Raw genomic sequence first — 16447 nt, 5'->3', positions numbered from 1 at the left:
TACTTACAATTGTTATTGCCAGGAATTTGTGATCTAACATATGTATGTAGTGACAGAAAATTTGTGCTTTGTGTTTGCTAGTGATTTCCTTGTTCATGATTGTTTGTGTGTTATATACACTACCTGAGCATGTGTAAGATCAAGGTAACCTTGGATTTGGTGTGAACGAAGCCACATGTGTGTATCTAGGACCATAGGTGGCAGGAAGAGGGAGGGTAGGGGCTGTTCAGCCCTCAATCTATTGAGAGAAGGCTTACCCCCCTCAGAATGATTCTTGCCAAAATTATCCTTCTTGGAGTGGGGTTGAAGACCGTGCAAAAGATTGATATACACCCAACCCACTACAAAAAATTGACTTGTACAATTTTTTCTTCTGTAATCAAACTATGGAATAGTTTACCCCGATTTGTAATCAACTGATCAACTACCCCACCCTTAATTGTTTTGTATTAATCCTAGATAATTACATGCATGACACCTGTGCGTTATAAATTGTACTTTATTTCTGCACAGAAAGTACCCTAATAGAACAGTCAAAGTGCTTCTTACCTAAGAATAGTTGAAAATGGAAAACAAATTGTTTCCTACAGTAGGAATCAAAACACTGGCATCTTACTTTGAGGGTTGGTGTCTTCCCACTGTACCAAGTGTTTCCAGGTGTCTAAAGGCTGATTGTAGGTGCTGCATGTTTATTAACCCTCCTGTAGTCAACAGCTAAAAACTTTGCCAAAAAAGGTTTTTATTGACTACAAATAGTCTGTTTATATACTTTTGACTAAAAGGTTGGTATTCTACTTGAAATACTTCAAATTGTACTATGAATTAATTCTGGTGAACTTTGAGGCACCATGAAAGCTAAATGGTTACAGCTTCTGGGGAACTGCACCCCACAAGACTCCCTGCTGCCAGAGATTCTATACTCTGGTCAGCCCCCTCACATCAACTACTTCCTCTGTCACTGTGTAGGACCTAGATCTTCATCATTAGTGTGCTATCTGTCTTTCTTTAATAGTGACCTTATTCACACTAGTTTATTATATAAAACAAATCATTAGATGATAATGACCACTGTGATGAATGATTGAAATGGTAGACTGTATTTTCAGGTCTTTCTACAGGATTGCTTTAAACCAACCGAATTGTCCTTTAAATATGTTAGCCAATACCATCTATCATTTCATTTCTCTTGATGTTGTACGCATTAAAATTTACACTGGATATAAACAATATGAGTGTGACCCAAATGTTCTGTTTGTTTGTATCAGTATCAATAATGAAGTATCTCTGACTACTTGTACAAATCTGACTCCTTGTAGTAACAGGTTCAGTCTTCTTATGGGACCCGGGTGGGATATGTTTGTGAAATGTTTTAATAGATTACAAGGATTTATGTACTGTACACCCTATTTTTATAGGTTGTGAAACTTCTGGTATTGATTTGGTTTTTGTACTGGATGGCTCTGGAAGTGTTACAGCAACTAGATTCCAACTCATAAGAGAATTTGCTGAAAGTGTATCTGATACTCTGACCATTGGTCCACAAGATAGCTTAGTTGGAGTGATAGTGTTTAGTGGTAGTGCATCTATCGAATTTAATCTACAGCAACACACCAGTAAAGCAGCTCTTTTACCTGCTATCAATCCTGGTATACCATACCCCACTGGATCCACTAACACAGCAGCTGCTTTACGGCTTCTATTATCCAGTGCACAAGATGGTACAATGGGAGTGAGAAATGGACGTACCCAAATTGCTATTGTTGTGACTGATGGAAGATCTAATAGTCAAACAGCTACTATAGCTGCTGCTGATGCTCTTCATGCAGCTGGTATCTATCAGGTTTATGCTGCAGGATTGGGTGGTGCTAACATTGTTGAACTGAATGCCATTGCTAGTGACCCATCACTTGTGTTTTTCACAGATGAGTTTGATATGGACACTGTTATTGAGTTAACAGAAAACTTTACTCAGACGATATGCAAAGAAGAAAGTTAGTTTTTGAACAATAATTAATGATGCAAGCTAGCATTTAGAAGTATAAATAATTCCGGAGAAAGGGTTAGAATGATATAATAGTAGAAACAAAAGTACAGTCAATACTTCTACTGTACAATTCTAACCACCACGAATTATACTTTGAGGATGTTGCAGCTTTCAATGTCTTACTGTGCAATTTATTGGTTAGCTACACGTTTTTCCACGATTCTAGCTGCTATGGATTGTACTTAAAGATGTTACAGCTTAATGTCTTAAGGTGTAATTTGTGACTGGATTTGCAAAAAGGGGTCTTCAACACACATCCAATTCTATGAATTGGAAGACCATAACTTTGTGTTTAAAAAAGATCCAAACCTGAAATTTTATCATCCATTAATCTATGGTGGCGCACACCACTGACCAAATGTCAATGCAATAACTTTTACCAAACGGAAGTTATGAATTGTCAAAGTTGGTAAATTGGATGTGTGTGGAAGACCCCTTTTCGCAAATCCGGTCACATTTGTTGGTTGGTTGTTAGCTACAAAGTTTTAGTATCAACCTAGTTATCTCTGAGGTTCTCAGACACAAAGGCATTCAGATATCACAGTAAAGTTCAGTTCCTATAAATTAAGTTTTTAATACTTGTCCTGCACAACTGATTTATATTTTTAATATCGTATGTGGCCACAAAATATTTCCCAAGCTCAAGGGTTGTAATCTTGTATATAATACATAAGCAACCGCATTTCCCAGGAGATTTTATAAATTCATAATGATGTTGGATTCATTTTTAGTCAGTTTGCTTTTACCTGGCCTGTTGTTCTTCCTTGTTACTCCTTAAAAATTAGCAGCGCTGTGGAGCCCTTTAAACACCAGCACTATTTATTAAAAAAGCACTTTGATACAAACAAGAAACAAGAGCAAGTGGCTTACATTCAATACAGTTAGTATATATGGGCCACTCCATGAAAGTATGCTTGTTCCAGTAGAAAGCCATTGGGAGTGAACACATGCTCATCTCTTTAATATTACTAGTTTTGGCAAGGGAGCAGGTGAATGCAAACCATGTCTTTCTTCAACTTTTCGAATTTAGTGCTATTAGGTAAGTTTATGCATAATTTAGTATATCAGTAAATAATTCCAACTACTTCTTTCTGATAGCTGTGACTGAATCAACAGCTCTTATATACTTTTACAAACCTGTTGATGTTAGGTGTGCATTTGGAGAATGAATTCACTACAGACTTTTTTGCCTGCTTACACTATTAATGATGGTTGATAGTAGTAGTTACAATACATGGCTTCATCACTTGTATACCCAATTTGAAGTTGGTTGTAATGTATGTTACATAATTTCTAACCAAATATTGCAATTAAACTTGTGCGCATTTCAGATCATGTGAAGTAAATATTAGGTCTACATAGCACTCAGTAGCTAATCCACAGAAACTTAATTTATTTATGCATCACACCTTTTGTATATGTTCTTCATTGTCTACTCACACAGCATGTCAACCACTTACTGCTCCTGATAATGGAGATATTGATTGTTCACTGGGAAATGATGGACAACCTAGTCTTGGAGACACTTGTACTTTCAAATGTGACGATGGCTATGAGCTAAGTGGTAGTAACAATAGGACATGTCAGATTGATGGAAGCTGGAGTGGTACTGACACTGTGTGTACACGAGGTATGTTAATGTCACAGTTTAATCTGTAGAAACCTCTGGTATTCTGACTATCTCACAACAGCAGTTTAACTGGAACCAGAACTATAATTTGAAAACCAGTTTTAATAATTCAAAGTGTTTATAGCATGATAATGGTTGAAGCTATCTATGCTTACTGTATATAAGAATCTACTCTCAAGTAGCTGAAGTAACCACTAACTGTTGATGTTTTGTAAGATTGAAATATCAGGCAAGTCCTTTCCAATGAAATGGCAACACAAGCATTGATTTGTTTTTAAATGGTTGAGGATAGCATTGATTAGATCTAGGCAAAGTTTTGGGTGGATAATAGCTCAGAAATATTTTATATTTACTGTAATGTACTGTAGATCCTGTAAACTAAGACTTTTACAGAAGATAAAGGTATATAGCTGAACACAAAAAGCAAAATATTCATTAGATAAGTGCAACTATATTACAAGTGTCCACATTGTGGTAGAGAGTGAAGGGTACCAATGAGAGGTACAACTAAAATTTAATAAGAGTGCGTTGGCATGTGCCAGGTTAAAGTATACTTCCTTGGGAGCCCTCACCAGCACAAACACACACATTTCACATTTGGTTAACTTTAAAGTTTGGCTAAAATGATCACACTATCTTCAGTTATTTAAAGCTGTTGACTCCCACATCTGATATGTATATATACCGGTATTTAACAATTATACCAATGTACATATACAGGGATTAGGCCTGCATCAAATATACCAGCATAATAAAAGGGCATGATAGGCTGGAGTAGTATACCAGCATAATGCTAGCATATTAGGTGTATATTTCAAACTGTGGAACTTAATTAAAATAGATCAATACACTGTGATACAGCAGTCAGTGGAAATTACAAATTGCAATAGAGCACTCAAATGTGTTTACATAGCTCCTTAGATTGATACTCTCTAATAGAACAGTTACTTTGTAGTGAAATGCTCTAATAGAGCATTCACTGATTAAAATGTGCCAAGATAATTGTTAGAAATGTTGTTAACCTAGGAGCATAAATAATAGTTATACAGACACAATGTGGAGTCTATGAAATTTATAAACCCAAAGGCCTGGGCTGTAGTGCACGAGCAAAGCGAGGGTGTTACTAAGGGCCTGAGGGTAAATTTTTCATAGACTCCACATTGCGTCCGTATAACTGCTTTAGACTTTGTTTCACATTACACTCAGATTACTTACTGCATCCATGGCTGTTTCTGCTGTAGGGTTGGCAAAAGCAGCTGGTTTTCTTGTGATAATACTAATGCCATGGCAACTATGCATCCTCACATGACAAAATAATTGCACTCGTTAAATCACTGCACGTGAACAATGCGTAGCGATTGGATAGGCCTAGATTCTGAGCATATGTTATATTGTGCGTGAAGGCGTGGAGTATATTAGAAAACATGGTGGAGTATATGAGATTTATTACCCACCCAAAACAGCCTAAATAGAGTCTAATGCAAGGATAATGGGAACAATGAAGAGCATAATAGGTTAAAAATTGAAATTCCTGAATGCATTATGGACAACATTTTGAGCATATTTGACTCAGGTCTAACAAGGATGACTCTAGGCTGCATACCCTGTCAATTTAGATTAAGGAAGAGTTAGTGTATAGTAATGTCAGCTCATAATAGTGGTATTTAATTTTGTTTCGTGCCAAAATGGATTGTTTATGAAATGTGGAATTATTTAATTTTCTGATTGCAAATTTCTAGCTGGGAATATCTACAAAGGAGTAATTTGAAAAAAAATAAGCAACTGTAAACCAATTTGTATTTATTATGCAGTGGTAACATGTCCACCACTCACTACTCCTGATAATGGAGATATTGATTGTTCAGTGGGAGGAGATGGAGAAGCTAATCCTGGAGACACGTGTACCTTCACATGTGATGATGGTTATGAACTAGGAGGTAGTACCAGTAGAACATGTGGAGATGATGGGAGCTGGAGTGGAAATGACACTACTTGTACAATAGGTATGTACACTTTTTGTTTACTGCATCATTTTATGTTAATGAATTATAAACCTTGCAAAGTTTTTTATCCATCAAAACCATACCTCAAATGAAAAACAAACAGAGAGTATGTTGTAGTTAAATTGTATCTGTGATGGAAGTAACGAAGTTGACTCTGTAGTGCATGTGCTTATTAAGGCAACAATGATACCCTACTTACAATTGTTATTGCCAGGAATTTGTAATCTAACATATGTATGTAGTGACAGAAAATTTGTGCTTTGTGTTTGCTAGTGATTTCCTTGTTCATGATTGTTTGTGTGTTATATACACTACCTGAGCATGTGTAAGATCAAGGTAACCTTGGATTTGGTGTGAACGAAGCCACATGTGTGTATCTAGGACCATAGGTGGCAGGAAGAGGGAGGGTAGGGGCTGTTCAGCCCTCAATCTATTGAGAGAAGGCTTACCCCCCTCAGAATGATTCTTGCCAAAATTATCCTTCTTGGAGTGGGGCTGAAGACCGTGCAAAAGATTGATATACACCCAACCCACCTTACAAAAAATTGACTTGTACAATTTTTTCTTCTGTAATCAAACTATGGAATAGTTTACCCCGATTTGTAATCAACTGATCAACTACCCCACCCTTAATTGTTTTGTATTAATCCTAGATAATTACATGCATGACACCTGTGCGTTATAAATTGTACTTTATTTCTACACAGAAAGTACCCTAATAGAACAGTCAAAGTGCTTCTTATCTAAGAATAGTTGAAAATGGAAAACAAATTGTTTCCTACAGTAGGAATCAAAACACTGGCATCTTACTTTGAGAGTTGGTGTCTTCCCACTGTACCAAGTGTTTCCAGGTGTCTAAAGGCTGATTGTAGGTGCTGCATGTTTATTAACCCTCCTGTAGTCAACAGCTAAAACTTTGCCAAAAAAGGTTTTTATTGACTACAAATAGTCTGTTTATATACTTTTGACTAAAAGGTTGGTATTCTACTTGAAATACTTCAAATTGTACTATGAATTAATTCTGGTGAACTTTGAGGCACCATGAAAGCTAAATGGTTACAGCTTCTGGGGAACTGCACCCCACAAGACTCCCTGCTGCCAGAGATTCTATACTCTGGTCAGCCCCCTCACATCAACTACTTCCTCTGTCACTGTGTAGGACCTAGATCTTCATCATTAGTGTGCTATCTGTCTTTCTTTAATAGTGACCTTATTCACACTAGTTTATTATATAAAACAAATCATTAGATGATAATGACCACTGTGATGAATGATTGAAATGGTAGACTGTATTTTCAGGTCTTTCTACAGGATTGCTTCAAACCAACCGAATTGTCCTTTAAATATGTTAGCCAATACCATCTATCATTTCATTTCTCTTGATGTTGTACCTATTAAAATTTACACTGGATATAAACAATATGAGTGTGACCCAAATGTTCTGTTTGATTGTATCAGTATCAATAATGAAGTATCTCTGACTATTTGTACAAATCTGACTCCTTGTAGTAACAGGTTCAGTCTTCTTATGGGACCCTGGTGGGATATGTTTGTGAAATGTTTTAATAGATTACAAGGATTTATGTACTGTACACCCTATTTTTGTAGGTTGTGAAACTTCTGGTATTGATTTGGTTTTTGTACTGGATGGCTCTGGAAGTGTTACAGCAACTAGATTCCAACTCATAAGAGAATTTGCTGAAAGTGTATCTGATACTCTGACCATTGGTCCACAAGATAGCTTAGTTGGAGTGATAGTGTTTAGTGGTAGTGCATCTATCGAATTTAATCTACAACAACACACCAGTAAAGCAGCTCTTTTACCTGCTATCAATCCTGGTATACCATACCCCACTGGAGGAACTAACACAGCAGCTGCTTTACAGCTTCTGTTATCCAGTGCACAAGATGGTACAATGGGAGTGAGAAATGGACGTACCCAAATTGCTATTGTTGTGACTGATGGAAGATCTAATAATCGAAGGAGGACAATAGCTGCTGCTGATGCTCTTCATGCAGCTGGTATCTATCAGGTTTATGCTGCAGGATTGGGTGGTGCTAACATTGTTGAACTGAATGCCATTGCTAGTGACCCATCACTTGTGTTCTTCACAGATGAGTTTGATATGGACACTGTTATTGAGTTAACAGAAAACTTTACTCAGACGATATGCAAAGAAGAAAGTTAGTTTTTGAACAATAATTAATGATGCAAACTAGCATTTAGAAGTATAAATAATTCCGGAGAAAGAGTTAGAATGATATAATAATAGAAACAAAAGTACAGTCAATACTTCTACTGTACAATTCTAACCACCACGAATTATACTTTGAGGATGTTGCAGCTTTCAATGTCTTAATGTGCAATTTGTTGGTTAGCTACAAGTTTTTCCACGATTCTAGCTACTATGGATTGTACTTAAAGATGTTACAGCTTAATGTCTTAAGGTGTAATTTGTGACTGGATTTGCGAAAAGGGGTCTTCCACACACATCCAATTCTATGAATTGGAAGACCATAACTTTGTGTTTAAAAAGATCCAAACCTGAAATTTTATCATCCATTAATCTATGGTGGTGCACACTACTGACCAAATGTCAAGGCAATAACTTTTACCAAACGGAAGTTATGAATTGTCAAAGTTGGTAAATTGGATGTGTGTGGAAGACCCCTTTTCGCAAATCCGGTCACATTTGTTGGTTGGTTGTTAGCTACAAAGTTTTAGTATCAACCTAGTTACCTCTGAGGTTCTCAGACACAAAGGCATTCAGATATCACAGTAAAGTTCAGTTCCTATAAATTAAGTTTTTAATACTTGTCCTGCATAACTGATTTATATTTTTAATATCGTATGTGGCCACAAAATATTTCCCAAGCTCAAGGGTTGTAATCTTGTATATAATACATAAGCAACCGTATTTCCCAGGAGATTTTATAAATTCATAATGATGTTGGATTCATTTTTAGTCAGTTTGCTTTTACCTGGCCTGTTGTTCTTCCTTGTTACTCCTTAAAAATTAGCAGCGCTGTGAAGCCCTTTAAACACCAGCACTATTTATTAAAAAAACACTTTGATACAAACAAGAAACAAGAGCAAGTGGCTTACATTCAATACAGTTAGTATATATGGGCCACTCCATGAAAGTATGCTTGTTCCAGTACAAAGCCATTGGGAGTGAACACATGCTCACCTCTTTAATATTACTAGTTTTGGCAAGGGAGCAGGTGAATGCAAACCATGTCTTTCTTCAAATTTTCAAATTTAGTGCTATTAGGTAAGTTTATGCATAATATAGTATATCAGTAAATAATTCCAACTACTTCTTTCTGATAGCTGTGACTGAATCAACAGCTCTTATATACTTTTACAAACCTGTTGATGTTAGGTGTGCATTTGGAGAATGAATTCACTACAGACTTTTTTGCCTGCTTACACTATTAATGATGGTTGATAGTAGTAGTTACAATACATGGCTTCATCACTTGTATACCCAATTTGAAGTTGGTTGTAATGTATGTTACATAATTTCTAACCAAATATTGCAATTAAATTTGTGCGCATTTCAGATCATGTGAAGTAAATATTAGGTCTACATATAGCACTCAGTAGCTAATCCACAGAAACTTAATTCATTTATGCATCACACCTTTTGTATACGTTCTTCATTGTCTACTCACACAGCATGTCAACCACTTACTGCTCCTGATAATGGAGATATTGATTGTTCACTGGGAAATGATGGACAACCTAGTCTTGGAGACACTTGTACTTTCAAATGTGACGATGGCTATGAGCTAAGTGGTAGTAACAATAGGACATGTCAGATTGATGGAAGCTGGAGTGGTACTGACACTGTGTGTACACGAGGTATGTTAATGTCACAGTTTAATCTGTAGAAACCTCTGGTATTCTGACTATCTCACAACAGCAGTTTAACTGGAACCAGAACTATAATTTGAAAACCAGTTTTAATACTTCAAAGTGTTTATAGCACGATAATGGTTGAAGCTATCTATGCTTACTGTATATAAGAATCTACTCTCAAGTAGCTAAAGTAACCACTAACTGTTGATGTTTTGTAAGATTGAAATATCAGGCAAGTCCTTTCCAATGAAATGGCAACACAAGCATTGATTTGTTTTTAAATGGTTGAGGATAGCATTGATTAGATCTAGGCCAAGTTTTGGGTGGATAATAGCTCAGAAATATTTTATATTTACTGTAATGTACTGTAGATCCTGTAAACTAAGACTTTTACAGAAGATAAAGGTATATAGCTGAACACAAAAAGCAAAATATTCATTAGATAAGTGCAACTATATTACAAGTGTCCACATTGTGGTAGAGAGTGAAGAGTACCAATGAGAGGTACAACTCAAATTTAATAAGAGTGCGTTGGCATGTGCCAGGTTAAAGTATGCTTCCTTGGGAGCCCTCACCAGCACAAACACACACATTTCACATTTGGTTAACTTTAAAGTTTGGCTAAAATGATCACACTATCTTCAGTTATTTAAAGCTGTTGACTCCCACATCAGATATGTATATATACCGGTATTTAACAATTATACCAATGTACATATACAGGGATTAGGCCTCCATCAAATATACCAGCATAATAAAAGGGCATGATAGGCTGGAGTAGTATGCCAGCATAATGCTAGCATATTAGGTGTATATTTCAAACTGTGGAACTTAATTGAAATAGATCAATACACTGTGATACAGCAGTCAGTGGAAATTACAAATTGCAATAGAGCACTCAAATGTGTTTACATAGCTCCTTAGATTGTTACTCTCTAATAGAACAGTTACTTTGTAGTGAAATGCTCTAATAGAGCATTCACTGATTAAAATGTGCCAAGATAATTGTTAGAAATGTTGTTAACCTAGGAGCATAAATAATAGTTATACAGGCACAATGTGGAGTCTATGAAATTTATAAACCCAAAGGCCTGGGCTGTAGTGCGTGAGCAAAGCGAGGGTGTTACTAAGAGCCTGAGGGTAAATTTTTCATAGACTCCACATTGCGTCCGTATAACTGCTTTAGACTTTGTTTCACATTACACTCAGATTACTTACCTCATCCACGGCTGTTTCTGCTGTAGGGTTGGCAAAAGCATCTGGTTTTCTTGTGATAATACTAACGCCATGGCAACTATGCATCCTCACATGACAAAATAATTGCACTCATTAAATCACTGCACGTGAACAATGCGTAGCGATTGGATAGGCCTAGATTCTGAGCATATGTTATATTGTGCCTGAAGGCATGGATTATATTAGAAAACAAGGTGGAGTATATGAGATTTATTACCCACCCAAAACAGCCTAAATAGAGTCTAATGCAAGGATAATGGGAACAATGAAGAGCATAATAGGTTAAAAATTGAAATTCCTGAATGCATTATGGACACAATTTTGAGCATATTTGACTCAGGCCTAACAAGGATGACTCTAGGCTGCATACCCTGTCAATTTAGATTAAGGAAGAGTTAGTGTATAGTAATGTCAGCTCATAATAGTGGTATTTAATTTTGTTTCGTGCCAAACTGGATTGTTTATGAAATGTGGAATTATTTAATTTTCTAATTGCAAATTTCTAGCTGGGAATATCTACAAAGGAGTAATTTGAAAAAAATAAGCAACTGTAAACCAATTTGTATTTATTATGCAGTGGTAACATGTCCACCACTCACTACTCCTGATAATGGAGATATTGATTGTTCAGTGGGAGGAGATGGAGAAGCTAATCCTGGAGACACGTGTACCTTCGCATGTGATGATGGTTATGAACTAGGAGGTAGTACCAGTAGAACATGTGGAGATGATGGGAGCTGGAGTGGAAATGACACTACTTGTACAATAGGTATGTACACTTTTTGTTTACTGCAGCGTTTTATGTTAATGAATTATAAACCTTGCAAAGTTTTTTTATCCATCAAAACCATACCTCAAATGAAAAACAAACAGAGAGTATGTTGTAGTTAAATTGTATCTGTGATGGAAGTAACCCATTCAACTATTTAAATATTGAAGTTGACTCTGTAGTGCATGTGCTTATTAAGGCAACAATGATACCCTACTTACAATTGTTATTGCCAGGAATTTGTAATCTAACATATGTATGTAGTGACAGAAAATTTGTGCTTTGTGTTTGCTAGTGATTTCCTTGTTCATGATTGTTTGTGTGTTATATACACTACCTGAGCATGTGTAAGATCAAGGTAACCTTGGATTTGGTGTGAACGAAGCCACATGTGTGTATCTAGGACCATAGGTGGCAGGAAGAGGGAGGGTAGGGGCTGTTCAGCCCTCAATCTATTGAGAGAAGGCTTACCCCCCTCAGAATGATTCTTGCCAAAATTATCCTTCTTGGAGTGGGGCTGAAGACCGTGCAAAAGATTGATATACACCCAACCCACCTTACAAAAAATTGACTTGTACAATTTTTTCTTCTGTAATCAAACTATGGAATAGTTTACCCCGATTTGTAATCAACTGATCAACTACCCCACCCTTAATTGTTTTGTATTAATCCTAGATAATTACATGCATGACACCTGTGCGTTATAAATTGTACTTTATTTCTACACAGAAAGTACCCTAATAGAACAGTCAAAGTGCTTCTTATCTAAGAATAGTTGAAAATGGAAAACAAATTGTTTCCTACAGTAGGAATCAAAACACTGGCATCTTACTTTGAGAGTTGGTGTCTTCCCACTGTACCAAGTGTTTCCAGGTGTCTAAAGGCTGATTGTAGGTGCTGCATGTTTATTAACCCTCCTGTAGTCAACAGCTAAAACTTTGCCAAAAAAGGTTTTTATTGACTACAAATAGTCTGTTTATATACTTTTGACTAAAAGGTTGGTATTCTACTTGAAATACTTCAAATTGTACTATGAATTAATTCTGGTGAACTTTGAGGCACCATGAAAGCTAAATGGTTACAGCTTCTGGGGAACTGCACCCCACAAGACTCCCTGCTGCCAGAGATTCTATACTCTGGTCAGCCCCCTCACATCAACTACTTCCTCTGTCACTGTGTAGGACCTAGATCTTCATCATTAGTGTGCTATCTGTCTTTCTTTAATAGGTACCTTATTCACACTAGTTTATTATATAAAACAAATCATTAGATGATAATGACCACTGTGATGAATGATTGAAATGGTAGACTGTATTTTCAGGTCTTTCTACAGGATTGCTTCAAACCAACCGAATTGTCCTTTAAATATGTTAGCCAATACCATCTATCATTTCATTTCTCTTGATGTTGTACCTATTAAAATTTACACTGGATATAAACAATATGAGTGTGACCCAAATGTTCTGTTTGATTGTATCAGTATCAATAATGAAGTATCTCTGACTACTTGTACAAATCTGACTCCTTGTAGTAACAGGTTCAGTCTTCTTATGGGACCCGGGTGGGATATGTTTGTGAAATGTTTTAATAGATTACAAGGATTTATGTACTGTACACCCTATTTTTGTAGGTTGTGAAACTTCTGGTATTGATTTGGTTTTTGTACTGGATGGCTCTGGAAGTGTTACAGCAACTAGATTCCAACTCATAAGAGAATTTGCTGAAAGTGTATCTGATACTCTGACCATTGGTCCACAAGATAGCTTAGTTGGAGTGATAGTGTTTAGTGGTAGTGCATCTATCGAATTTAATCTACAACAACACACCAGTAAAGCAACTCTTTTACCTGCTATCAATCCTGGTATACCATACCCCACTGGAGGAACTAACACAGCAGCTGCTTTACAGCTTCTGTTATCCAGTGCACAAGATGGTACAATGGGAGTGAGAAATGGACGTACCCAAATTGCTATTGTTGTGACTGATGGAAGATCTAATAATCGAAGGAGGACAATAGCTGCTGCTGATGCTCTTCATGCAGCTGGTATCTATCAGGTTTATGCTGCAGGATTGGGTGGTGCTAACATTGTTGAACTGAATGCCATTGCTAGTGACCCATCACTTGTGTTCTTCACAGATGAGTTTGATATGGACACTGTTATTGAGTTAACAGAAAACTTTACTCAGACGATATGCAAAGAAGAAAGTTAGTTTTTGAACAATAATTAATGATGCAAACTAGCATTTAGAAGTATAAATAATTCCGGAGAAAGAGTTAGAATGATATAATAATAGAAACAAAAGTACAGTCAATACTTCTACTGTACAATTCTAACCACCACGAATTATACTTTGAGGATGTTGCAGCTTTCAATGTCTTAATGTGCAATTTGTTGGTTAGCTACAAGTTTTTCCACGATTCTAGCTACTATGGATTGTACTTAAAGATGTTACAGCTTAATGTCTTAAGGTGTAATTTGTGACTGGATTTGCGAAAAGGGGTCTTCCACACACATCCAATTCTATGAATTGGAAGACCATAACTTTGTGTTTAAAAAGATCCAAACCTGAAATTTTATCATCCATTAATCTATGGTGGTGCACACTACTGACCAAATGTCAAGGCAATAACTTTTACCAAACGGAAGTTATGAATTGTCAAAGTTGGTAAATTGGATGTGTGTGGAAGACCCCTTTTCGCAAATCCGGTCACATTTGTTGGTTGGTTGTTAGCTACAAAGTTTTAGTATCAACCTAGTTACCTCTGAGGTTCTCAGACACAAAGGCATTCAGATATCACAGTAAAGTTCAGTTCCTATAAATTAAGTTTTTAATACTTGTCCTGCATAACTGATTTATATTTTTAATATCGTATGTGGCCACAAAACATTTCCCAAGCTCAAGGGTTGTAATCTTGTATATAATACATAAGCAACCGCATTTCCCAGGAGATTTTATAAATTCATAATGATGTTGGATTCATTTTTAGTCAGTTTGCTTTTACCTGGCCTGTTGTTCTTCCTTGTTACTCCTTAAAAATTAGCAGCGCTGTGAAGCCCTTTAAACACCAGCACTATTTATTAAAAAAACACTTTGATACAAACAAGAAACAAGAGCAAGTGGCTTACATTCAATACAGTTAGTATATATGGGCCACTCCATGAAAGTATGCTTGTTCCAGTAGAAAGCCATTGGGAGTGAACACATGCTCACCTCTTTAATATTACTAGTTTTGGCAAGGGAGCAGGTGAATGCAAACCATGTCTTTCTTCAAATTTTCAAATTTAGTGCTATTAGGTAAGTTTATGCATAATATAGTATATCAGTAAATAATTCCAACTACTTCTTTCTGATAGCTGTGACTGAATCAACAGCTCTTATATACTTTTACAAACCTGTTGATGTTAGGTGCGCATTTGGAGAATGAATTCACTACAGACTTTTTTGCCTGCTTACACTATTAATGATGGTTGATAGTAGTAGTTACAATACATGGCTTCATCACTTGTATACCCAATTTGAAGTTGGTTGTAATGTATGTTACATAATTTCTAACCAAATATTGCAATTAAATTTGTGCGCATTTCAGATCATGTGAAGTAAATATTAGGTCTACATATAGCACTCAGTAGCTAATCCACAGAAACTTAATTCATTTATGCATCACACCTTTTGTATACGTTCTTCATTGTCTACTCACACAGCATGTCAACCACTTACTGCTCCTGATAATGGAGATATTGATTGTTCACTGGGAAATGATGGACAACCTAGTCTTGGAGACACTTGTACTTTCAAATGTGACGATGGCTATGAGCTAAGTGGTAGTAACAATAGGACATGTCAGATTGATGGAAGCTGGAGTGGTACTGACACTGTGTGTACACGAGGTATGTTAATGTCACAGTTTAATCTGTAGAAACCTCTGGTATTCTGACTATCTCACAACAGCAGTTTAACTGGAACCAGAACTATAATTTGAAAACCAGTTTTAATACTTCAAAGTGTTTATAGCACGATAATGGTTGAAGCTATCTATGCTTACTGTATATAAGAATCTACTCTCAAGTAGCTAAAGTAACCACTAACTGTTGATGTTTTGTAAGATTGAAATATCAGGCAAGTCCTTTCCAATGAAATGGCAACACAAGCATTGATTTGTTTTTAAATGGTTGAGGATAGCATTGATTAGATCTAGGCCAAGTTTTGGGTGGATAATAGCTCAGAAATATTTTATATTTACTGTAATGTACTGTAGATCCTGTAAACTAAGACTTTTACAGAAGATAAAGGTATATAGCTGAACACAAAAAGCAAAATATTCATTAGATAAGTGCAACTATATTACAAGTGTCCACATTGTGGTAGAGAGTGAAGAGTACCAATGAGAGGTACAACTCAAATTTAATAAGAGTGCGTTGGCATGTGCCAGGTTAAAGTATGCTTCCTTGGGAGCCCTCACCAGCACAAACACACACATTTCACATTTGGTTAACTTTAAAGTTTGGCTAAAATGATCACACTATCTTCAGTTATTTAAAGCTGTTGACTCCCACATCAGATATGTATATATACCGGTATTTAACAATTATACCAATGTACATATACAGGGATTAGGCCTCCATCAAATATACCAGCATAATAAAAGGGCATGATAGGCTGGAGTAGTATGCCAGCATAATGCTAGCATATTAGGTGTATATTTCAAACTGTGGAACTTAATTGAAATAGATCAATACACTGTGATACAGCAGTCAGTGGAAATTACAAATTGCAATAGAGCACTCAAATGTGTTTACATAGCTCCTTAGATTGTTACTCTCTAATAGAACAGTTACTTTGTAGTGAAATGCTCTAATAGAGCATTCACTGATTAAAATGTGCCAAGATAATTGTTAGA

At 36.2% G+C, this 16447-nt stretch overlaps 1 protein-coding gene across 1 annotated transcript in view; it reads left to right on the top strand.

The window, feature by feature from the left end:
- The window catches only part of LOC136255113 (uncharacterized), an 81389-nt gene that overhangs the window by 30763 nt on the left and 34179 nt on the right, over positions 1–16447 (top strand). Inside the window, exons 18-25 of the mRNA XM_066047832.1 lie at positions 1416–1991; positions 3489–3674; positions 5486–5677; positions 7286–7861; positions 9360–9545; positions 11356–11547; positions 13178–13753; positions 15252–15437. Of these exons, the coding sequence (XP_065903904.1) occupies positions 1416–1991; positions 3489–3674; positions 5486–5677; positions 7286–7861; positions 9360–9545; positions 11356–11547; positions 13178–13753; positions 15252–15437 (2670 nt within the window). The remainder of the gene's footprint in view (positions 1–1415; positions 1992–3488; positions 3675–5485; positions 5678–7285; positions 7862–9359; positions 9546–11355; positions 11548–13177; positions 13754–15251; positions 15438–16447) is intronic.

The sequence above is a fragment of the Dysidea avara genome, chromosome 5, assembly GCF_963678975.1.
Source record: "Dysidea avara chromosome 5, odDysAvar1.4, whole genome shotgun sequence".
NCBI classification, from domain to species: Eukaryota; Metazoa; Porifera; class Demospongiae; order Dictyoceratida; family Dysideidae; genus Dysidea; species Dysidea avara.
The sequence above is the reverse complement of the archived record's forward strand: the minus strand, read 5'-3'. Positions and strand labels throughout refer to the sequence as shown.